The 26,258-nt window shown below is 36.1% G+C and overlaps 1 protein-coding gene and 1 long non-coding RNA gene across 11 annotated transcripts in view; one reads left to right on the top strand and one right to left on the bottom strand.

Annotated features, from left to right (window-relative positions):
- The window catches only part of METTL15 (methyltransferase 15, mitochondrial 12S rRNA N4-cytidine), a 101,711-nt gene extending 76,410 nt beyond the window's left edge, over positions 1 to 25,301 (top strand). For 8 of the 10 annotated variants that reach the window (XM_075755307.1, XM_075755306.1, XM_075755310.1 and 5 more), the window contains 3 exons: positions 14,603 to 14,798; positions 16,896 to 17,070; positions 24,743 to 25,301. In XM_075755307.1, the coding sequence (XP_075611422.1) occupies positions 14,603 to 14,798; positions 16,896 to 17,070; positions 24,743 to 25,188 (817 nt within the window). In that variant the 3' untranslated portion in view covers positions 25,189 to 25,301. Of the gene's footprint in view, positions 1 to 14,602; positions 14,799 to 16,891; positions 17,071 to 24,742 lie in introns of all 10 variants that reach the window. The other 2 variants (XM_075755311.1, XM_075755305.1) reach the window with 1 other exon arrangement.
- Positions 103 to 17,031, bottom strand: LOC142602118 (uncharacterized). Its single transcript, XR_012835826.1, has 3 exons — positions 16,896 to 17,031; positions 14,601 to 14,798; positions 103 to 226 (listed from the first exon to the last, which is right to left on the bottom strand). It is a non-coding gene; the product is annotated as an uncharacterized LOC142602118 (long non-coding RNA).
- Positions 25,302 to 26,258: the final 957 nt, after the last annotated feature.

Here is a 26,258-nt window from a genome sequence, read left to right as displayed (position 1 = left end):
CATTTACTGACACTTCCAAAGAGAAACTATATCATAACTGAAAAATCAATTATTTTGAGAACGTGCAAAAATACTGAGCTGTAAACTGGCTTGTATTTACAATTTGACTCTTACCTGATGACGTGAAAAATGTAATGATGAGAGATTATTTCATATCCTGCCAAGAATCTACCATCAAAAATTGAGCCTTATATTAGTATCCTGATATGGAAAATTTACATGCTTACTTCAAGCAGGTTCATGATTCAGGACTAATTGTTTGGTTCTGTTTTGTCACATAGAAAGCTAAGGATTAATGTTCCAGAGGTGTGTCAAACTACACTTTTTTTATAATTGGACTAAATACACAGTTGCTTTGTCTTAATTTCAAGTTTATAATTCTAGAAAAAAAATAAAAACAGCATCAGTGATTTGTAGTTCTTGAAGGCTTAAATAATTTAAAACTTGTTGCCAGTTTTATGAACAATTTGCACTGAAGCTTTTCACCTGCCTGAAGGGCTGCCATATAGCTGGGGTCCTTTGGAGTTTCTGGGATATGAGTTAAAAGGCAGGCGGTTCCAATTAGATATTAGGGGGAAAAAATTGCCATAAGGGTGGTAGTACTGGAAGAGGTTGCCTGAAGATCTTATGGAATCTCTGTCTTTGGAGGTATTCAAGGCTTGACTGGACCTGGCCTTGAGCAACTCTGTCTAATTAGACCTCCATTGAGCATGGGTTGGACTAGAAGACCTCCAGAGGTCTCTTTTGACAAATTATTCTCTGATCTTGTGATTCTCAGGTAAAAAGATGACACCCCGGAAAAAAGTTCTCCTTAACAATCTGGATGTTTGTGGGTCAATTGGATTCTTGCATAATTCCAGTTTTGGAAAACTTCAGTTTAAAGACATGCTTAAGTAGACTGTACCTGTCTTCTGAAGCCTGTCAAGATCATGTTACTGTGTATTTTCTAGCATCTCAAAGGGCATTCAGCTTCACGTGGAAATTACCCATAATTATTTTACTTCCAAGATCTTAGGTTCTACTAAAACTAGTAATACAAAAGAAAGTACTAGTCTAATTGGGGAATCAGCTACTATGTGAAACAGATGGAAAACTGCTCATAAACATAGAGAAATACAGCCTACAAAGTACTAAGCCATGGAGCATAACGCTAAAATGTTCTTTTCAGATAAGCCAGTTCTCGTTTATTCTGGTGGGAAATAAATATAGTTAAAATACCACTGGAGTAAGTTGGTTTTGGTTTTTGGCTCTTTTTTTTTTTTTTAGAGTATTCCCGAACTCTCCTTTTATATTATCTTAAGTTAATGCCTTTAGACTATTTTATCACTCTCTAGGAAAATAGATACTGAACTTTTCTTTCACTAATGATCAAAAGTTGCTGACCTTGGGATCCTAATCATTCTTTTGTAGCAGCAAAAGGGTTTGGGAGTTGCTTTCTCTTCTTCTGAATTTAAAAAAAGCTAAAAATCATTTTATCTGAGAGAAGTGTCTTTTGAGTTTGCTATCAGAAAATAGCAGTTTCCAGTCAATACTGGTGTTATAGTTGGTTCAAAAATCCCTGGTAATCTCTTTGGGAAAAATTAAGGGAAAGAAGCCTTTTTTCAGAGCCAATGTTGTACTTATGCATTCAGTTTAGTTTTTTTCTAAAAATAAAATTAATTGTTTATACCTAAAAGGGGTATGTTATTCTTGGGTTGGAGTATGTTTATAAACATGCAAAATGTGTAATGTGTGTATGTCTTCATAAGTTTAAATAAACACTTTTTGGGGTGAACTTCACAATGGAGAATTACAACAGCTGTTCAAATGTAAACATGCTGTAGGATACTCTTAGGTCATTGAATCCAGTTGCCTGGTATTACAAGCCACTAAATAATTCAATCTCCTTCACTATGCTCTATCTTAAAAGTAATTAGGAGTTCTATATGCAGTGCTCCAACTATTCCAGAGTCTAATTTTTCATTATATGAAACTTTCTTTAAATTTCCGGTTAAAGTAGTTACCTAATTTAATTTTAGTTGAATAAAATTAACTAATAGTTGATTAATATCTGTTAGTTCTTTTCTCTCCCTGGCATTTAAAATACTCTGTGGAGAATATTAACATCTATTCTTGGCCTCCTTTTTTTGTATGCAAAACAAGTCTGGGTTTTTTTTATACTTTCATCTCGTAATAATAGCTCTCATTTCTTCTAGTCATCCTATTAAAGCTTCTCTGTGCCAGGTCCACTTTGGGTTGCTTTTAGGTAAGGCTCCCGCAATGGCCTACAATACTGTGGGTGAAGTCTTACCATTAATACTTTTCTATTCCCAATGAAAAGACTTCTGACTAGGATTTTGTTTCCCTTTTTGTGGCTGTCTTTGCACTACTGTTTACTGTTCATTTTACGGTCAAATAAAACTTCACGTTCCTTTTCCTCACGGTTACACCCAGATGATGATGAGCTTCCAGTTCGTGCAAGGTTTTTTTCTGGCATTTCAGTACCTGATTTCACATGTGATGCTGTACAACTCATCACATTTCTCTTTGGTGGTTTCTTTATGAACTTTGTCATCCTTTACTGGGGTACTTGCAACGAATCTAACTAGATTGACATTACCTCTTCTACGTTAACAGAAACTTGACTTACAGATATTTTTTGCTTATGGGTGTTTAAGGATCGTGTTTCGTGATAGTTGAAATGGACTTTACGACGGCTTCCATTCTGATAGCCTGACAGTCCCCTTTGTATTCTTCCATATTATTTCTTCTATAGGATATCTTTGTCACTTAAGCTGTTCATTTTGGCTGCTTGAAAAAAATCAGATTGTGTTGATTATGTAACTGCGTAGTTACCTTTTACTGTCGCTGGAGGTGACTCACTGTTTTGTTTTACCTCTGGATGTTTCACAAGAGGGGCATTTTATTTTTTTTAATGAATCTCAATTGGATATATTTTCCAAGTAGAGAGAAACAGAGCAGTAATTTAAAATTGCATGTGTACTTTCAGGACCAAACATTATTCAATCAAATATTCTCCGATTTCTCTGAATACTTAGAACTTCAGACTTTATGTTGTCTTCTGCACTGGTGAATAACTAGACTGTGCATGTAGTCTCTCTACATAAAAAATCATAGGTGGTTGCAATTGGGGTACTTCACCAAAACCATTAATTATTCTTATTTCCTATATTTAGTTAAAAGATAATTTGCACATTTGCTGGATATTCATTGTGTAGGAGGGAAGTCCATTTGAATACAGCATCTCATGACTTGTGTGAAGTAAAAATGTCAATACATGAAACACTGATTGTCAGAAAAAAATCATCACTGGTGGAATGTGGCTAAGTTTGCCAGATTTTATTACAAGATATTTCATAAATGAGATAACAGAATTAAAATTTAATATAGAATTGCCTGTAAGACTCTACATGGATGCTAACCAGGTGGTGTCTGCAGAGCAAGATGTTAGTGGTTCCTAAACAAACTAGTTTTATTTTTATGATTGTGTTCTGAAATTGAAAATTTTAAATTATAAAAAAGATTAAGGTTACTGGGAAAGGAAATTGCTGCCAAACTGTATTTTAAGACTGCGTTTTAAATCAGACGCATTCTTACAGCTGTTAATATTCCATTGTTTTGTGTAACTTCAGTAGTTTTTCAGTATTTAATGCTTATCAGTGTAACTAAAAGTTTGTTATGTTAGGGGGCGTACCTAACTTTTCAGATACAGTATTTGAAAATCCTAACTTTATTAAGGTTTTGATTTGACAAACTAGTAAAAGACTCCCTTTTAAATATGCATATAAACCTTATCTTCACTAGAATTAAGTACATTATTTTCTTTCCAGGATTGGATTGCAGTGGTAAGAGAAGTAAATATAGATTTAATTTTGATTTTAAGTGCTTTGTAATTTGGAACAGAAGAGTTTATATTTCCAGAAAGTTTGTAAATTCAGAAGTAACAAGTGCGATTCAACAAGGTAATCGTTTAGTGTAAAGAATGGGTAGTAGAAGCAGAGAAGCCTTCTGGTATAGGTTTTCTGCTTAGCTGTAAGGGTCACGCTCATCTCGTTTTGAAGCAATGAGCTCACCAGTAAAGCACCACAAGGATATGTGGGTAGGGTGCACAATCTATTTATTCATAAATGATCTAAATAAGACAGTAAATTAGTGGCATAATCACTGATGATTGTTGGTTATACTAAGTTACCTAATACGGCAAAAATGAAGGCTTGTTCTGAAGAACTGCAAAACCTTACAAGGCAGGGAGGTGCAAAGACTTATAGTCAATTATAAAACAATGTGTGGCAAAAAACATGTTAGGTTTACTTACGTAGTGATGGGCTATGAGCCGACCAGTCAGTAATGAAATACTGGGCTTATAATCCATAGTTCTATGGAATCTTAATGCTCGGTGTTCAGTGGTGGTTAGAAGAGCATGCTAAAAACTGTTAGGAAGGGAATAAAGAATAGAAAAGTGAACATTAACCTGTTGTTTAAATCCATATGATATGATTGGATTTTTAATTTTATGCACAGTTCTGGTTGCCGTGTCTCAAAAAAGGATTAAGACCTGGTACAAGCGAAGACAAGGAAGAGCAAAGCTTTGTGGCTTCTGTAATTTCCAGCTGAGTGATGCCCCTACTTCACTTCTGCCCTTATTTACTTTCCTCTTGTGTTCTACTTCTCATATTTCTCCTTCCCACAATTAGGAGCATATAGCTGGGAGATGTGACACTGTCCAAGTGATGGGCAGACCGTTTAATGCTTACGGTGGGAATCAATTAGGAATGTAGACATGCTTTTATATGAGATAGCTTAGCTTAGATAAGAATGGCAGGAGGGAAGAAAAAGTTACTTGTTTCATTTGTAGTAAATTCTTGATGCCAGGTGTATTCATCCTTAGTCTTCTAAGGTTTAACTACTGTGTCAAACAAAGAAATAGTTTGTCAAAGGAAATAAAAGTCCTGTAGGGTTTTATCAGGCCACTCCAATACTGTCAGCTGCTGAATAATTACAAAACGGGAAAAAAGCCTCTGTGGCTCAGATTGTTTTTCCATTTATTATATCATAGCATTGCCACTGAGTCTCAAGGCCTAGACTCATATTTTTCTAACAAGGCAAAGGCTATGCAAATATATTCCAAGTATCAGTAGCAGCAGGTCTGTCAAAGCAACAATTATGCACAATCTTGAGCAAGCTTTCTCCATGAATAGAGCACTTCAGAGTGCCAGAATTTATGATGTGGAAAAGTATTGTGTAAATTTGCTTTGTTAGCTAAAGAAAGTTTAACAATAGATACATTTATTATTTGGTTCTGCAGGGAGGAAAAAGATGCTTTTTACGTGCTCTATGTCTGTGTTTTTATAACAGTCTTAGAAAATGTAAATCAAATTGTAATAGGAGTCATTGTGAAACAATTGAACGTGTGGGTGTAGGTGGGAGTAGCCTTTTGACAGTTCATTGCATGTTGCTTTTTAAATCATCAACGTACGTTCTGTTAACTTCATGTTTTATATGCAGATAAATATGTCAATAAACCTTTTATTCAGCTAATGAATGAATACCCTTGGAAATTGGATAGCTATATTCTAATCTTGCAAAGTGACTACAAGATTGTTTTGCACTTTCTTCATAATCCTTTGTTTATGAACAGATTAGTATGTATTTCTGAAATTATGAGTTTAGAGGAGAAAGCACTGCTAACTGTAATGATTTAACTTTCTTTCCTTGAAAAATAATTTACTTGGTCTGAGATTGTTACGTGTAAAAATTCTGTCATTAACATCCATATTATGCAGACAATAGTTAATTACTGATTTAGGTAAGGTAGAAACATATTTAGACAGCACAAACAAAAATGTTGCAGGGAGGGAAAGCAGTTAGCAGACAAAGTACACTTTTTTTGTTCATTTAACATACCGGAGAGGCAAGTTCTTGTCTTTTGAAACCATAATGTTTCATACATGGTATTTTGGTCATTATACATAGCTGATCACAACTGATCAGTAATTGATCAGAAGATCTGATTGAATGATAAATCTGTTTATGTGCCTTGTCCCTAGTCTGAAATCCTTAATATAATTTCAGATTCCTCTGAGACTGGGCGTTAATGCTGGGAAAAAGATGATGTGATCTGCTCATTCCGTGCATGTTGAAAAAAATTATCTGCAGATTTTAATATTCTTATATTTATGAAAGGTGTTTGTACGCAGTTGTTACGTTTCTGATGTCAATTTGTGTTTTTCAGTTTGATGTATATCCAGAATTTCTTTCTGTATTCTACAGGGTTTTGGCAACTGAATTAAACAGAACTTTTCTTCCTTCTAAAGCCAGTAGCAACCTTTCTTTTGAGTTCAATGAAGCACCTTTGTGTCTTTAATGGATGTATGAATTTATATGTGGGTTGTTGGGAAATAGCGAGATTTGTATAAAGATGTCTTTTAAGATGCTAGTATAGAAAGAATAAGGAAATAATGTGTAAGATTTATCAACTCTAAGGAAAGTTGGTTTACTACCTTTTCTTACGGTGAAAAATAATCTTAGAAATAGAACTTGAATAATGACATGAACATTCGCCCTTAAAAAGTTGTGGTGGGTTGACCCTGGCTGAGGGCCAGGTGCCCACCAGCGCCGCTCTATCACTCCCCTCTTTCATTAGACAGGGGAGAAAAGGTACAATGAAAAAAAAAACTTACGGGTCGAGATAAGGACAGGGAGAGATCATTCTCTAATTATCATCACGAGCAAAACAGACCGAACTTAGAGAGGGAATTCATCTTATTTATTACTAAGCAAAACAGAGTAGAGGAATGAGAAATAAAACCAAATCTTAAAAAAACACCTCCCCCCACCCCTCCTATCTTCCCGGGCTCAACTTCACTCCCAGCTTCAACCTCCGCCTCCCCCAGCGGCACAGGGGGACGGGGAGTGGGGGTTACGGTCAGTTCATCACGCGGTGTTTCTGCCACTTCTTCATCCTCAGGGAGAGGACTCATTGTTCCCCCGCTCCAGCGTGGGGTCCCTCTCACGGGAGACAGTCCTTCACGGCCTTCTCCAACGTGAGTCTCCTCCACGGGGTGCAGACCTTCAGGAGCAAACTGCTCCAGCACGGGTCCCCCACGGGGTCACAAGTCCTGTCAGCAAACCTGCTCTGGCGTGGGCTCCTCTCTCCACGGGTCCACAGGTCCTGCCAGGAGCTTGCTCCAGCGCGGGCTTCCCACGGGGCCACAGCCTCCTTCAGGTGTCTCCACCTGCTCCAGCATGGGGTCCTCCACAGGCTGCAGGTGGAATCGCTACACCCCCTCATCCTCCCTCCATGGGCTGCAGGGGGACAGCCTGCTTCACCATGGTCTTCACCACGGGCTGCAGGGGAATCTTGCTCTGGCGCCTGGAGCACCTCCTGCCCCTCCTTCTTCACTGACCTTGGTGTCTGCAGATGTTCTTACATCTTCTCACTCCTCTCTCTGGCTGCAAAAGCGCTCTCTAGCTGTTTTTCTCTTTCTTAAATATGTTATCACAGAGGCGCTGATTGGCTTGGCCTTGGCCAGCGTTGGGTCCGTCTTGGAGCCGGCTGGCATTGGCTCTATCAGACACAGGGGAAGCTTCTAGCAGCTTCTCACAGAAGCCACCCCTGTAGCCCCCCCACTACCAAAACCTTGCCACGCAAAACCAACACAAAAGTGATCATGCAAACTCTCAGCAGAAATGCTACAACACCATCAAAACATCTTGCTGTAATTGTTAAAGTAGTAAATAGTAGTTATTAGGAGATCTGAAATAACGGGCAGATTCATTGATGTATGTAATATATGCGTACGGGATCTGATGGGGCAGTGTGGTTTCTTTGGCTGTGGAAATAATGGCTGCGCTTGTAAAACTAAAACCATCCTGAAATGCTGTAGTGAGGCATGCTTGCATAGGTAGAGACCATAAATCCTTCTGTGATTCACCTCCTTTTTTTTTTTTTTCATTTATTCCTCTCAACTCTGATTTCCATTAACATGGAAAATAAGCATTTTTGAAAGTGCTTCTGGTGCTTTTGCTACCTGATTTGCCGGTTTACCTGGCAAACTGTTCTCTGCTCTGTCATCTTTATTTGCGCTCCACTGTGTTCTCTGTACAAAACCAGTACAAAAAGAGCCAGAACTGTAAAGAAAACTGGTCAGCTTTAAAGTTAAAATCAGTGTTAATAAAGCTGAGGGTCACAATGACTATTTGGTAGACCTGAGATGATGATGATACAGGTATTTAACTGTTCTTGCATTATGTCCGCTGGACCTTGTAAAGCTAGACTGTCCGATTGCCATGAAGGTTAAACTAAAGTATACCTCAAACTGAAATCCCCAGATGGGGCAGTATGAAGTCAGAGAAATGTTTATGATTCTTCTGATGAGTGGTGTCTTATCCTTTGAGCTGTCACGTCTCATGAATGAAAAGCAAATCATTCTAATGGTGTGGTTTTCTTGACACATCTGAATTATGACAGCATATTACATATTTTATATATGTAATAAAGGTGGTGATGTTACGTATTTTATGACAAAGGTTTTAACTCTGGCTAGCAGTAAATTGTATAAAATAATATAATTTGCTCTTATTGCTCAGCCAAACTTTGTGTTACTTAGGAAACTTAAAAATAAATTTTCTCAAATTTTGGTGAGGCATGTAATTTTGAAATTTTCCTCAATAATCGCTAGTCTTATTCTCTTAGTCTTCCATCTTCCCAGAAAGAAATTACCTCCTTAATCTGTAATTTAGCCAGAGAAGAGCATTGTTCATTAGGAACTTAATTTTTCATTTTTGTTTTTGACGGGATTGAACGTACCTGTCATGAAAGATGTCTAATATGGTAAGATTTCTGATGTATTCTGTGGAAATGATCTTTGATATTTGTGGGATTGGTTATATAGTTATATCTTTTCTTTTAATTGAAGCGGTGTTAATAGTTCCTTCAATTTAGAACAGTAGTTTTTACTGAAATTGCATTTGTTTCAGTGAATAGAAGAGTGGAATGTATACTTTATATAAAGGTAAAAATAAACATTAAAATAATGAGCAATCTGTTTTGAGGCATCTGGAAATTTCTCATAGGTATGCTTGAGAGGTTGTTAGAAACAGGTTTTGGTGTCAGTAAGACATGAGGAGCAAAGGACATCATCGTTTTACGGAATCTGTAGTGGAGTAAGGAGGAGGGGAAGCTTTGCTGGAAGCTGCAGGAGAACAATTAAAGCAGGAACAAACTGGTTTCGTAAGGGTTTGTATAACAGAAGATGGGCAGTTGGCAAGAGGAGACAAAGGCAAGCATTTTCACCTTTGGGATAGTACTTCTGACAGTGTAAGATGTTCAGTGTTCTGGAGGTTAACACAAAAGGGGTTTTTGTTAGGGTGTTTTCTTGGTACGATGTCTTCAGGTTATATGGAAAGAGGTATTTAACCTTTAGAACGTATACGTACCTTTTGAATGTTCCCTACTCTTAAGTGGGAGTATGTGGTATGTAAATATTTACCAATTCATAAATACTTAAAATGACATTTCTGTGATCATACCACACAGAATAAAACTATTATTATAGCCCTCAAATTTGAAAACATGAACTTACTTGGTTCTATGGAAATTGCTTTTCACATACACTTCTTCCTGTCTTCAGATATTTGTTAACCAGTGGCCGAGATTTGGTTTTGTAATTTTGTAGCACAAAACCCAGCCTAGACTGAACTGTCAGTTCTCAAATAGATATATGGGCCTCTTCCAAAGTTATAAGTAATTTTTTATAAAGCTAGGAATGTAATGACAAGGTTCATTTATAAGTCGATATATACTATAATTATTTTTTTCTTTGCAAACATGAAAACCATGCCAATTTCCCATTTGTCACAGGTCATTTACAATTCTTCACAGAATATTCAGGTACCATTTTTTGAGAGGGATGTTGCACTGAGGCAGAGTAACGCTCATAGATAGGATGCTGAAAGTGCCAGGAATTTATGACTGGAGTGCTTTGTGGTTTGCTTCTAGGTGTGCCTGGCCCAGCACAGCCGTGAGTGAAAGTCACAGCTCTCTGAAAGCTGCTGAGTGACCTAGGGGAAGTGAGTCAGTGACATCAAACTAGGTCTATTCCAATAATCTCATTAGAGCTGGTGCTAAATGGCACCCCTGTTGGCAGTCTCACTGGAGTTACTGAATCAAACACAAAGCTCCAATTGGTCTCCTCGTTTGATGTGCATTGGCAAGAGTTAGCTGAAAAACTTTTTTTTTTCCCAGTTCTCTCAAAGAAACCATTTATTCTGGTTGAGTAGAAGGTAGTTTTCACTGTTGACAAGGGATCGTCACTTCCTAACTTTCTATGTACTCATACATAGAATTTGTAAGGGGAGCAATGGTGAAAGATCAAGAGCAAGTATTGTTATATACACATAAAAAATGCTGGAGCACCATGAAAGCGTAATCGTACTTTTCTGTGAAATTACTTGAATGATGTCACAGCAACCTCTGTGACAATGGAGAGAAACTAGCTAAAAGATTTTCTCGGTTTGTTTTGTAGAAGCTATATTTATGCTTTACTTTTTTCCTGTGCTCATCCCTCTCAGCTGAGTAAAATAAAGAAATATTTTTACAAAGCACTGTAGAATACCAGAGGTTAGCTGAAAGCAGAAGAGCCTGAAATACGTTAGGAGACTTTGAACTCTTTCTCATTCTGCTCTTCCATATAATTGAGAAGTGTGGATCCAGCGTTGTCTGTCAGAATTACTATGCTATGTGTCATAGTATACTATAATAAAATACTGTGTTATGACCTGAACAAAGGGTCCTGAACTCAAGGGTCTGTGTTATTTTCTAACCATAGCAAACAGTACGAGAATTCTGCTAGCTCTTGAGGTTGTTGCGCAATAAAATTTATTAAGGCCCCAACAACATATGTAGCAGCTGAAATAACTTGGCTAGATTGTCCCTGTTCCCAGTGTTCTTTTAAAATTTTGACTAATTTTTTTCCTTGGTAAATGTCAAAATGAATGGAGAGGGAGTAAGCGTGTTGAATATTTTGAGAAGTTAGAGGTTGCTTGACTGTGGCAGTTGGGAATTTATTAAAAATTACTGTGCTATTACCGTGCAAACACACACATGCCAAATGAGAGCTAAACATATGACAGGTATTGTCTGGTTTTTCACATCCTCAGACCATAATCTCTGAAAAATTGTCTTAACTTTCTACATAGGTATCTTCAAGTCATTCAGTATTAAACCCCGCAAATCTTACTTCCCCATTTATGAGAGGGGCTAAAAGCTCTTCCCATTTGATTTATGTTTCTAAAATATTCTGAATATGTAAAGTGCTGTTCAAGTATTAAATTGAAATATTTTCTCTTAAGCAAGTCCATTGGATTTAGTTAGGTGATCTTTGAAAGTCTGATCTAAAATGATTAAAATGCTCTCAGTGTGACCCTTTGCAGTCTTAACAGCTTTTGCTGGTATCCCCAAGACCTGCTTAAGACCCCCATTTAATCTTGCTCTGTATTGTTTTGATATGTTCTCGCTTCTCAGGCTTTTTTGAACTGTAGGCTTGGCTGTTTTATTCGGTATTTAGGGATGTCCCCTGCTTTACCTTTCCTGTTTTTTTCACTAAGCACTGTTTTTGCAATATATTAAGACAGAAAGGGTAATAGACAGATTTTCACACTAGGTAAGTGTGGTCATGGAATATAAATCCTCTAATGCCCAAAGAAAACAGTGGAACACTGAAAAAGAAAGGCAAAAGACTTTCTACATGCCTGGGGAGAGCAGAAGGCATGTGACTGTAGGAAATAAACATTTTCAGCATATTTATTTATTATTATTTATTTGAGGTTATTCTGGAAACAGGATTTACAGATGATGTAAACAAAAATCTGAAGGCAGAGGGAACTGAGGCTAAATTAAGCATTTTTAGAGAAAATCGTGTGTGTAACAGGCAGTTATTATTTGAACATACACGTAAAGAATAGTAGATAAGGGAAGAGTTTTATTATGTTCTGATAAATGCTTCTGAATGCTCGGTAAAATATTTTTCTTTAAATAAATGTGTCATGCTCATAATCTAATCGATTAGTCCTTGTCATCGCTATCATCATTGTTACTATCCTATCAAAAAAAGAGTTTATATTTGTATTTCCTTTCATGAGGTAATAAATCTTTCATAGCTGTGTACTTGGTTTGATTAATTGAAATGTATGAGATACCCAAGATGCTTAAAATTGTTTCTTCTACCACAAAGAAACAGGAATTCAGAGAACTAGCCTGAACACTTTAATATAGTCATTATAATCTCATGAAAAGCATCTGGTTTTAGTAAAGATTTATATTCACCAAGCCACCTATATCCACTATTGATACGCAAAAGGCAGTGTAAAACAAACAGGTTATGTGCAGAAGCTATAAATTCACACAGCTGAAAGGCTGACATCAAAATGTCAATCTAATTCTTTTTCAATCTTTTTTTATTTGCAAACTCCAAAACATTTTCCAGCTGAAGCATCTCTCTACCAAAGAGTAAATTTCAACTTACTTCAAATATACTTCTTTTTTAATTACCTTTTCCTAAAGTTGTTGGCAGACCACAAATCAAAGGCCACTGTCCCAAACATCGTTGCCATCTGCATACTTATGACTTATTTAAAGAAACGTAATCAACTTCCTAGCAAGTTATAAATATAGGTCAGAATAATTTTTCAGATTGGTCGTTAGCACAGTACTGCACTAGTTCATAGCATGGATTACTGCCCACTGGGGGAACTAGACAGTGGCAATTTATAATTTTTTCCAGATCTCATTTATTTTCATCTCCCACATACTGAATTTAAAGTTCATTTGTTTGCACAGGTTGTAAAGTTAGAAACACTGCCCAGTTGGACAAAGTGGTACAGATTTTCCAGAAAAGTCCTCTCATTATATTGAGAGGAAATACAATCTTGAGGCTATAACTCTATAGCTTAAATTGGTTTAAATACGTTAAGTGGATCGTTGTGCTTTTCAGGAACTGTCAGTTCTTATTAAGCTGAATAGTTGTATTTAATAATGCGCTGGACAGTAATCAGTTCAGGAATGCGTATGTGTGAGCATGATATCCCTCGTGAAATCTGTTCGTTCAAGGTATTTCCCAGGTTTTGTGCTATGTTAAATAGGTTGATTCATTCTGCTCTAATGAGGATACCATTGTGTAGTTAAATGTTCTTCCATATGGTTGTGTTCATGATGTCTTCCTTTTAATGGAGCTTTTTCTCTTCTTTTTTTGTTTGCTTTTTGTTAATCTTAGTAGCATTTTCTCACTCCAATTAGATGGGTGCAAAAAAGGTTCTGATTCCCTGTTTGTACACTATTTAAAAACTATAGCCACTGAAGTTGACTAAATTATGCCAAAGTGCCAGTTGTCCTGATGTTAAAGTGACCTGAAAGAAGGATTTGACTTAAACTTATATTTTGCAAAAGTTTTCTTTTCAAAATTACTATAAAGCTGAAGTGTCAACAGATATATGGGCAGCTGTCCTTTTGTAGCTGAAACAGCATCCATTTACTGCTGCCCATGTAACTGAGACAGAATTATATGGGTTAACCTAGTGGACCTTGTAATAATTTGAATGCTAATCGATGGGGCTGAAGAGCAGTTATCCAAACTGTAATCAAAACTCAGACGTGGAGGCAGTGGCTTCTTGTTAGAGGCAGAAATAGATTGTGTTTTGCAGGTACTGCTTAAAACTGTAGCAACACATTGGTTAATCTTTCTAAATCTGTGAAATTCATTGAGACTTTGAGATAAATAAAATAAATCATTTAATTGGAGGTAACCTTATATATAAACAAAAATCAAAAGTCCCGGTTTAGACAGCCAAGAAAGCATTTGGTCCCTCAGAGATGTATCATCTTCTCCTTTGCCGTGCTGCTTTCCTTTCCCAGTATGGGCATATTAAGCAAGAACCACCTTAAATTTAAGAAAGAAGAATGCTAAGCACAAAAATACATGTAAAACTCTGCTGTTCCCAGTGATTAGGTGCCTGGATCAAAACTACACAGAAGTGTTTTACCTACTTATCTAATGCGCCTAATTTTGCCCAATTATTTTTGAAGCAACAAATACCACTAACAAGAAAGGTGTTTGTCCCATGGCAGGAACCCAGGATTTTTTTTCTTGGCAGGTAAGCGTTTAGCCTGGAGGCTGTGCAGTCATGTTCCATCTTGTTTGCTTCTCCTCTAGGTCCAAGAACTTTCTTTCCTGCACTTTGGCCCCACACGACTAAGGGCTCTGCTCAGCACAGCGGGTACCTTGGTGGTCAGGGCATTCCTACTGAATGTGAAAGGTGTCTCTTTGAGTTCTTGTGTATTGAAAAAATGAAATTTGTACAGGCTTCCATTTCTTTGAGATCAATCAGGAAGGGAGAAAAAAGTTAAAGAAGCTTAAGTAGCTGCTGATGGGTGGGTTGGACCAGTTTTCAATGTTGACATATGAAAAGTACTTAAACTATTAATTTGGGAATAGCCCGAGTACTTCTGAAACAAGTGAGCACTACTATCTAATTCCTGCTATACAAGGGGAAGACACTGTGCTATTTTAACTAAAATTGAGGCTACTTATTTGTGATTTTCTTACAGGAAACAGATTCGAGCTCTTCTAGGACAGTTTAGCCAGTCAGAGGCTTTGTTAATCTCCTCTGGAGTTGAGCCAGGGACTCTCGACGGAGTTGTCCTGGATGCTGGCTGTTCTTCTATGCAATTTGATACACCTGAAAGAGGTTTTTCCCTGCAGAAGGATGGACCGTTGGACATGAGGATGGATAGTGACAGGTACCTATCAATAAAATATTTCTCCTTGAAACCCAAAAACCTGACTGCTCAGCCACTCGCGTGCGTTTCATTTCCCCTTAAACTGAAAAATTCTCATCATCAAACAACTTTTAATTTTGCACGAGTATACTGCCTTTCTTTTGCCACAAACCTTTTTTCGATCTTAATACTTAGAAAAACCTGGTTATCATCTTTTCCTTCTTTGAAATAACAGGAAAGTTCCAGTAATGAGTAATTAAACCAGTAACTTTTTTGATGACTATGCCTTTAAAATGGCACACTTCTGGAGCACATGGTATACAGTTACAGGTCTATCTCACTTTGAGAGGCCTGTCTTCTCCCTGTTATTTCCGCGGTTTCTCAGACTGTACTTGATCTGCACGTTCACAACCACTTACTGCGATCCCTTTCCTTTTCTGCCACACTTGCTATTTGTGGAACCCTCACTTGAGCCCGTTCAGTTGCTCCCTCAGGAAGGGAGCAACCTCCCTCTTTTCTGCAATGGCCATCTGACCCAGTTACTTCTCTCTAAAAGGAATGTACTATAAAATAAATAAATAAAATCCCATCCATGATACCAATTGAAATCAGATAGCAACATTGCTTTTAACACACTAGTATAAAGTTGTCTTCCATGCCCGTGGATTTATTGTAAGCTTTCCTTAGCAATATTATAAGCTTCCTTTCATATTGTGTAGGAGGCACATCAGGCTTACCTAATTGTCAAATTAACAATTACTAAATAAATCACCTCTATACAAATTATTAGAATTGGTGTTTAATACATTCAAGAGCGTGAAAATGAATGGTGGAATGATAATTTCTACTTATATAGCAGTTTTCGTCTTCAAACAGCCTAATACATTTCTGTAGCATTGTGCTTTTTACATGAACAACCAAAGATCTCTGTTGCATAGATGATGACAGTAATTGCATAATGCATTACTGGGAGAATGAAATTTTTTGCTTTGTTTCGATGAACCTGTAGTCTTAAGAAATGTCATTTGATCCTTCGTTGCTCACATAGAGCCGATAGGAAGCCTCAGTTTCTAAGGAATTATCTTAACACATAAATGTTAAGCTTTAACACAGCAAATTTCATGATACTTGCTTTTTCCAGTTTTGTGTAAAAAATCTCATGTGATCCTCCTGGGATTCAGCCCTCAGATTTCAAGAATGTGAACTCCAGGCTTGTATTTGCATCATGAGAATGCATACATGGAATAGGAGCATAAGAACAAAGGATACCTGTGGCATAACAAAAGCCTTACACTACAGTTGTTGCTATGATACTACTCGCCTCTGATTTCTAAGTTTTGTTATCTTTTGTAAGATACTGCAGGAGAGTAATAAATGCCCAAAAAATATTCTGCACATTCCTGTCTTTGTAGAAGAGAATTTATTAAATAGGTTGTATGTTTTCTCCAATTAGTAAAACCGTATATGATGTTCATAAAATACCTTGAACTATTTCAATAGCAAAGTGACAGAGATTTAAAAAAAATTAATGTATGGCTTATACTGTTTATATCATAAAAATTCCTATTATTTGTAATACTAGGTCATTTCTATTCTCTCAAAGCAGTATTTGGATGTAAATTCTCATGCCTTTTAGTGAAAAGTAAAGTTATTTTAATGAACAATTGTTTTCATAGCAGGAGATGTGAAAGAAAAGATCCTTGAAATCAGTTCTGACTCGAAAACAATATATAATGGAAGGTGACTAAAATGAAGGCATAAGGGGCAAGTTTATATTCTAAAGCTGACTGAATAAAAAGTCACACAGCGTTTCCATTTTAACGTGATACTGAAATGTATTTATTCTTGTCAACTCAGTAAGAATAGTTTATGATAATACTTGAAAGTTTCAGCTGTTCTAACTGATGTTAAGGAACAAATGCCACTTAAAGTGGCAAGAAAAAGGATTTAAAAGGTGCAAGCTATATCTGTTTTCATAGAGTTGCTGTCTTATTTGAAAACCTCAAAGGCACTTGTATGCAGTGTGTGTGTTTGACTTTATGTCTCAATGCTATGAAGCTTCACCTCTTGTCAATGAAAACTGACGTCAGTGAACTAATTGGCTCTTCTTGTGCGTAGGTACCCTGACATGCCCACTGCTGCTGATGTTGTGAATGCTTTAGATCAACAGGCGCTTGCGTCCATCCTGAGAACATACGGGGAGGAGAGGCACGCCAAGAAAATCGCTTCAGCCATCGTTCAGGCACGCAGCATATACCCCATCACCAGAACTCAGCAGCTTGCAAGCATTGTTGCAGGTACCCTCATTAATTCTTCACGGTGGCTGAGGAGAAAAAATATTAATCCCCAAAGTCCCAGAGGGATCTATTTGTACTTGAAATCATGCAGGATCTAATCCTGCCGATTCTGCTCTGATGTCAGCGCTCTCCTTTTCTTTTTTTAAGCTCCCACTTTTTATATTGTAGTTTGACGATTAGTTTAATAATAGATTTTACATGAAGTGATTTATCATTTAGCCAACCAAGTTGAAACACAGATTGACAGCAGCCTAGGGAATTCTTTATCCCAGCTATTGATAAGCCTTCAAATATCACATACGTCATATACCTCTTTTAGTTTTAAATTTCTATGTTTTAATATTTTGAGGGGAAGTACCATGGCAGTTTCCAATTATGAATGAAATCAGATCATTTCTGTCTGCTTAAAGAGCCAGGGAGCAAAAAGTAAAGCAATACATAGCTTGCTTCACCTTGTGAATGCCAACTAGATCAGCCTGAAGCGACTATTGAAACACTTCATCTTACTTGCTCTTCACTGTAAACAACTTGAACAAAATGTAGTTAGGCGGGAACTGTGCTGACATCAAGCACCTTCATGTTTGTGTTGTCAAGTGAAAATTTTCAAGAATGAATGTAAGACACAAATCCTGTTCATTAACATTATCATATGTAATGTCAGGATATATTTTTTTAACCAAGAAATGAAAATTACTGGGTCTTGTCAAAAGTAAGTCTAAACTGCTGACTCCTTTGAATATAGACCTTTAAAATGGCTATCCAAATTTAACATGTGCTAAAGAAAACTGTTAAATGTTGTATCTGTATCCTGAAGACTTTTAAAAAAAATGCTGTATTCATAATAAACTGTGTTACTTAAACTGGAAGGTTAAAGGACGTACTTTTAGTGATCAACAAACAAATTAAAAGGTTTGGATTTGTGTAAGTCAGGATACTTGAGCAAAATGTCCAGTCAACCGAGGCCCAAATTTGGCTGATATGATTAAAAGACCTGAAGACACTGCTTGCTGTTGTAAACCCCTGCTATAAATATAGTGCATGTGAGGAACAATCTTAAAAAAAAGAGATAGAACACTATAAGTCTTTTATAAAACTTGAAGAGTTACATTTTTAATATAATTATTGTCATCAACATCACGAACTAATAACTTTGGGTTTTGTCACATGTATCTCATGCTTTTTGAAAAACTGTTGATGAAAATAGTGTCCTATTATTGAGATCAAAGCAACCATATTGCCATGCTAAAGATGTAATGTGTTATAGGCTGTAAACAAGCAACTCAGTAACTTCTGAAATAATTTTGTGCACTAGCTTGAACTAAGAAAATAAAAATACTAGTGCATAAAAGACAGTGATTGAATATCCCTTCGTGTTTAATGTGTTGCATGTGAGTCATCACTAAATGGTCACTTTCTGTGACAATGAAGAGCATTTGTTGTTCTCACTTTAAACTCTCTGCTATATTTGAAGAGCAGCTTGGTACCTAATCAGTTATGCATCAGAGAGTATACATGCTAAAGACCACGAATCCAGCACATATCTGCCAAGACAGTAAATATGTATGGGTTTAGTGCTTGTTTTTGAAGTATGCAAGTAGTTAAAGTAATTTTAGGACTGTTTAAGTGATCCCCATTTGGGTCGAACTAATTCCAATTTTTATGTGATTCCTCCAGTAAAGGATCAGAATGGTGGATCCTACTATTTTTTGAACTGATTATACCTTAAGAAAATTTCTGGTAACTATAATATATTTTGTTTAATTTATCATCTATCATCAATATATATTCTTATGCATCTGTGAAGGTACTGAGGTAAGCCAGACCTAAAGTGCCAGAGACCACAGCTACAGGATCCTCTTGCTGGCACAGCACAAACCCCCCCCCTAATTCAGGACTTTACCAGAGTAAAATCTATGACCTATTAATTAAATGTCAAGTCCTTTAAAAAAATAAAATATTAATTATAATAATAAAATCTTACATTTTAGATTTTGCAGACAAGCATGATTATCTCCCCAGAACAGGATCAATTTTTTTGCCTAGTATAGGAGCCAGAAAACAAGCAAAAAATCTAGCCAATGAGGCTGGGTGTTTATGTCCCTTTCTCTGCTGGTGTCAGTATCTAAGAATTGATGTATAGTCTGTATTTCTTTCACATGCTATAGATTACTTTGGCGTCAGATTTTTCTAGAACTCCAAAATTTTGTGTTAAGGTCTAGCTGATAACCAGAATCACAGTGAATCTAGATTTGGGCTGGCCTGAAACTGGAAAATTTCATTTCTATTTATAGAATGATAGACTTCTGGTCTTTCCTGCTATCCCCCAAAAAGTTAGAATGTGTATTCAAGTATTACTGTTGCTAATATATGGGGAGATAAGACTGAAGAATGTAATTAAAGAACACAAACAAACGAAACAGCTCCACAACTGTTACAGAACAATCAGACATTGCCAAAGTTTGTATTATCAAGAGTTATAATTTTAAGGTATAGCTGGGGAAAAAAAAAAAAGAAAAAGATCTGTATGTGAAGATTATCTACAACAGCTTTGGGCTAACTCAGATATCTAAGTAATTTCTTGCTCTCCTTTGTTCCAATGCAAGAAGAGAATTCCTTCTGCTTCTTGACATAGACCCTAACAGTTCTCTCTCGACATACTGTACCAATGAATAAGGTGTTTTCCTAAATATTGTCCAAAAGGCTTCTGATCCGTTTGAATGAGGAGATCTCTGTGAGCTATGGAGTCTGCAGTTTACATGGGAAAAAGGAGTTTTCTGTTCAGTCATGTGAACATCATCTCTTCTTGCAGCACAATCGAACTCCACTCACTGTTTATAATTTTTGCAGAGCTATCTGGAACACTGAATGCTCTGTAAATACTAAAGATCAGTAGTTCTCAGCTGAAGATCGGTCAATAGATGGATGGAAGTCGATTAAGAAGCACTTCCTGATGGCTTTTGCTGTAGCTCATTGAGTTGTTTGGAAACAATAGATTAAACTCAGTGTGCAGGAAAAGTGGTTAAAAATAGTGAAATTTTGAGAATGTAATTTTAATATGCTTTTTCTATACAACTGATGATCTATTTTATTTCTTTTCAGTAGGTACTATACCTTCCTATCTACTTGGTTTTGTTCAAAATTTAATTTTTCTCAGTGTTATTTAGATATGTGATCTATTGACAGATAATTTTGAGATCGTGTAATCATTTGGACTTAACTTGAAAGGAATTAGTGATGAGATATTAAAGAAATTTGAAAAGTTTAAAAAGAACTTTAATGGGTAAAGCCAGTCTCATTCAGATTGGTTCACATTTATAGACTTTAATTATCAGTTTGGAATTTGTAATATTGCCTGAATTTCAGATGGGTGAGAATTAACACTGTACTGAGGGAGCCTAGACAAAAGGACATTAGTTGCGTCACAGAAACTTATTAAATGCAATGCTAATTCAACAGACGGATTCCTGCAAACAGGTGCACGATCTGAATTAATTTTTAAACTCTCCCACACTCATACACTCTGGGGACTTTAATAGTTCATATTGACAGGCACAGCACGTTGCTAATTTCATTCACAAGCTTTAAAATTTCAATACTTTTCAACATGTGAAGCTATTAGATTTTTAAAAGTGTAAGTAGCATCAGGGCATCCCAAAACTAAAAATGATAATTTCTCTCACTGGGATTTCAAACCAGTCATCTAGCCAGAAGCGTGGTGTTTTTATGAATGAAATTCATTTTACAAGCTTCCCATACAGATTTTTTTATATATATATTTTTGTACATTGTACAGCTGTTACCAGGAAGGATTTTCTTTTAGTGTCATGGTAATTGGAGGGGGCTGGGTGAGAGATTTTGTGCCTTAGCAGAAAGCACAAGTAGGTTTTTATTTAACTATACCAGAGGGCTAAGAGTGGGGTAGGAAATTTTTTCAGCCCTGGAACATAGGTCAAAATCTACTGCCTTTACTAAAAAAGATGAAGGCCAATGTGCCAGAAATCACTACGACAGATTACATTTATTAGTTAATCTCAGTCTCTGAAGACAGATCAATAAGTCTTTCAAGTTGGAAATGGTTTGATTTTGATTTTAGTTTGGGGGGTTTTGCTTGCATAAAGCTGCAAAGGGGCTGCATTTCTTTACCGGTTTCCTGAATATTAGTATTCTGTAGTGTTATATATGACCTGCAGTGCTGTTTGTGCATGTTCAACTGAGGCATGTACGGTTGTATTATACTTACAGAATATATCTGGGTTTAAATTTATTTTTCATCAGTGATGATTAATTTATTACTGTGAATTAATGTATGTCACAGGTAATCATCATAGATTATTGTAGGAAGACACTGCACTCAACAGCTATGGCAGGACAAATAGAAGATTCTTCCAAAGACCTGTTAGTGTCCTAGTCGTGCTGGTAGCCTCAGTATCTAATTACTTTTGTTTATCTATTCAGTATTCCACTTGCAAAACAGCAGTATTCAGGATGAGACTACTAAAAATCTGGGCAGATATCAGCATGTCATGTCTATTTAGATTTTTACAAAACCAGTTTTGAAGTAGATTTTTATGTCATTCTTGGGTTTTTTTTCAGAGAAGTAAAAGATATTTTGGTGACATAGGAGATAAAACTTCTGGTATTTTACTAAAATTTCAGTGAGATTGGCTGTGGAAATTTAAACAAAGGATCGTAGTCTAAGCTTCTGTTTTTATGGTTAGGTCCTGATCAAGAAGCACGGTCACTTTTGTACCTAATTTACATGCTGTACTCTTATGGGTTGGGTTCATTTTTATCTGTGATACTTTTGGAAGCTGAAATACTCTTACAATATCAGAAATGGATCATCCCCAGAAAAACAGCAGTATTTTTAGAAAATACTTAGACTGCTAAAATATGATAGTTAAAAATTCTGGATCTGCTTTGAGAGGTGAACACCAGCTCTGGGTAGTAGCAGCCCAAAATTGAAAGTATAAAACTGCTCTTCACGTCACAGCTGTAAATTGTTCGTCAAGGGACAGGAATAATACAGGTAGAATCGAAAAAATGCACCCTGTTTTCTAACCCACTAGTTTGTTAATAGCTAGTATTTTGTACAGGAACTGTGCTTTTTCATTCCAGTTACAACTGATTTCATAGAGTGAACATGGCAGCAGTGGTCTTAGTTTTGGAGGGGAAGAGTGAGGTATGTTTTCAATGGTTTTAAAAGTAGGCTTAGAAAAAGAAATAGATTTGTTGTGTGAAAAAAACCCTAGTATTTGTTGTGTGAAAAAAACCCCAGTATTTTATTATTCAACAGACCATGGCTTCTGTAATTGAATTCAAAAGATACCCAGGTATCTGATGTATCAACTTCAAATTCCATTGAAGAAAAATGCTATTATGGCTGTAACCTAAGAGAGGTCTTATGGAGAATACGACGCTATTTATGTTTAGTCATTTAGTGATGCTATGGAAACATGCATGTTTTTGGATACATTACATGCTGATTTTAAATGCTGTTGTTTTCATTTAATAACTATTCAAGAGTTCTGAGCATTCTGCTGGTGTTTGTAGCTGTTAGTTGACCATTTAAATAAAACTGTTTATTTTTCTCAGCACATTATTCCTTCATGTTATGCATTAAGAGACAGTTTTCTTCACACACAAATGGTAGTCAATGGCTGTTTTAAGGATTCCATTTTCAAAGAATCTATTTTTTAGGTATGTAAAGAAATATGAAAACAGATACTGTGCCAGGTAGCACGAGCTTGGTGTCAGTTGGTTTCTTGGGACATCTTACCTTCTGTGATTTTCGAGTTCTCCTTTTAGTTCAGCTGTTTCATCAAAACAGGCTTGGTGACTCCTAGCATGAGGGTATATATTGTTTTGATGATTTATAGAAAATATAGAACATGATGGCCTCAAAAACAGAAATTATATCAGCTAGCTAGTGTAACTTTTCTTAGAGTTTGTAAGTGATGGAGGAGCCTAGCTCCTCCATGTTAAATCTATTTACTCTGTTTTCTGAAACAGAGTTTCAAGCCACAAATTTCTGTGCAGTAGTTTGTGTTGGGAGAAGTTGATCCTGTTGCCACTTCCTGTCTCGAAGGATTCAGACTATAGGAATAGGAAACAGCCAGAGCTACTACGGTGGGTCTCTTCAGTTAATTCAGGAACTGTTAGCATTAGAGTCAGAGGAGGTAGGGAGTGTAGTTGGGAAAAATGAGTATACAGAAACGCATTTAGATACATTGCATGCATGGTAATGACTTTGTTAACAATGATTGAATTTTTAAATCCCATTATTGCCTCTCCCTTTGCTGACCATTGATGATTGCTTGTGTGTCTGTGATGCCAAACACATTTTCTGCCATAAGTGAAATCGTACCTTTAAAACTCTCAAGAATTCCACTAATAAATTACTTTGTGCCAACGTATTGGATGATGGTATCACTTATTTTTTTAATCACCTGTGTAAATGTGAATTTAGTCAACTTGTTTCTAGAGGTACCATGTTCCCTTCTTTTACCCTGCTACATAGAACATCAATTACTTGATTGTGAACTGCATTTGCTTCAAACCCATTGCTTTATTATGTGGTAGTTTAGCACTGGCATGGAATTTAGGCATTTTAATACATACATTCCAGCTGTATTGCCTTATTTCTAATGGGCCCTCTTGTTTGGAAAAATAACTCTTTCCAGTTATGCGCTAGCATTATTCATTCAATTTATCTTTACCAGAATCCTATGCTCACTTACGTAATAGATTATAAGTTTACTCAGGTTTCACAGATCTTGTAAGACTCTTGCACTTTAGTCCCTTTGATCCATCAAATCTGGCTTCCCTAGCTTTTTGCTCTATACTCAGATAATGAAGATTCAAGCCTAAAATACATTAAATAATGATATATTAAAGTTTCTATCAAAATTTCAGTCTCTACAGAGACACATAACTTGAGAGCTTTGTGCATCTAATAAAAATTATTGAATCTGGTGATTTTTCGTCCAACAAACTCATACATTACCACGTTCTGCTGTATAGGCACATGAAAAAGCAACAGTATCAGCTGCATTTTCTAAATTTCTCAAGGTATTTTTGTGATCATTTGAAGAAGCACAGGTGTAAGGTCAACAATTTTTGTCCCCAAACAGGGATACCTCTTTTAAACTTGAAGTAATTCACTGAAATATACTTATCACCAGATGGACGTTGCCTTCATCTTATCTCTGCCTGTGAAGAAATGAACGATTATCTAGAAGCAACAGTTAAAATTGTGTGTCCATCATATATTATTTTTTTTTCCTTAAAAGCATAAAACAAACCATAAATACTGACCTGACATTGACTATACTGAACTGTAAGGTGTATGACTTACCTAGCCCATCTTCATTTTTTCCCTATTTTGGTTTCAGCCATCATTCTGCCTTTTAATTTTGTGAAGCATTTGAGGAAGGATTTTCTATGAAAGATTGTAGGAAAAATCCCCAACCCAACCACAAGCCAGGTCAGTTTCATAGGGCTTACTGTCAGAAATGTGAATTCAAAGCAGAAAACAAAGAAGGAAGCTTACCATTCAGGGGTAAGGTGTAAGTATGCTTTCCTTTAAAGTCATCATGCATGAGTGGATTAATGTCAGGATAGCCATGCAGAAATAATAAGATATTAACATATACATTTTAAAATTTGACAGGTGCTTTTCCAGCATCAGCACTGTACGCGCGAAAAGACTTGCTTCAAAGACCTACACATGTTGCTACCAAAACTTTTCAAGGCCTGCGAATATTTGTAAATGATGAGCTCCATGAACTCTTCATAGGGCTGAAGACAGCTGAGAAGTTTCTAAAACCTGGAGGTCGCCTTGTAGCCCTCTCCTTTCATTCACTAGAAGATCGTATTATCAAACGTTTTCTTCATGGAATAAACATGACAGAAAAATACAATCTTAGCTCAAGGCAGAAGATAAGACGCGCTCTGAAAAATTGCTCCAAAGATGATGATACACAAGAACTTCCTCATGGAAAATCCAACTCAAAGTGGATTTTTATACAGAAAAAAGTTCTCACACCCCAGGCCAAGGATATTCAAACAAACCCAAGAGGAAGGTCGGCCAAGTTAAGAGCTGCTATTAAACTCTAAAACAAAATATATAATTATATAATTGTATAATTGCCTTAAATTTTGTTTTCCAGAAGGCTAACTGGACAGATAGTATCAAACTGAAAAAATAAAATGAAGGCTGTTAAAAAACATTTCTTTCTTACCTTTGTGTTTCTTTTTAATTAGGATGTAGTGTAGAGCATCAAAAGGTAAAATAAATATAGATAAGTGGGTGTCATTAATTATACAAAAAAAGACATCTTTTTAAAAAGAACATCAAAACCAAAGTTTATAAAAATTACAGGTTTGATGTATTTACAGGATTTCCTTTAGATAAAATTCAAAACCCTGATATTAACAGTCTAAATGCAGTAGCTGATTGAGACAGAAACATTTTTATGGGGGTGGATTTCACACACCTAAGTCAGATGTCTGGTTTAGTCTACAGTAAGTTTAAACTAACCTAAGAACTCATGATGTATAAATCTCAATATCTCAGTTGATTTGTTGCATGAATGCCTGTGGGACAAGAGCTAGTTCTTAAATAAATTGATATCAGTATCTAATGTTCTATCCAGGAATTTGTAAATGGACTCTTAACTTTTTTTTTCCACATAAGTAAATATTTACATCTGAGTGATCACCTGGTTATTTATTGTTCATGGATTCTAAATAATAAATGTATCTTGGGGAAAAAAGGATACTTGAAAGACCACTGTTTGCACTTGGACACTATAAGCAGCAAGCAAGCAGTCAAAAGATTTGTATTTTGATCATTTGGATTTATTCCTGTGACCCTAACTTCTGTGCATGTATCCAGTACAACTTTTATGTGTTGATGGAATTATAATTAACCCGTTAAAAAAGGGGTATTGTGGGTCTTAGGAAGACTTCCCCTTTGCTGGTGATGATTTATTAAGAGGTACTACTTAGGTAAGTATAGAATTATTTTATGAAAGGCCCACAGTAACACCAGTTTCCTATTTGGATACTACACTAGGTAGTAAAACTTGTAATTTTTTTTTTTGGTAAGTTAATATGAATTAAGATATGAGTATCTTTAAAGACTACACAGTCTTTGTATGTTAAAAATGATCAGAAAATAATAG

Source organism: Balearica regulorum, chromosome 5 (assembly GCF_011004875.1).
Source record: "Balearica regulorum gibbericeps isolate bBalReg1 chromosome 5, bBalReg1.pri, whole genome shotgun sequence".
NCBI classification, from domain to species: Eukaryota; Metazoa; Chordata; class Aves; order Gruiformes; family Gruidae; genus Balearica; species Balearica regulorum.
The sequence above is the reverse complement of the archived record's forward strand: the minus strand, read 5'-3'. Positions and strand labels throughout refer to the sequence as shown.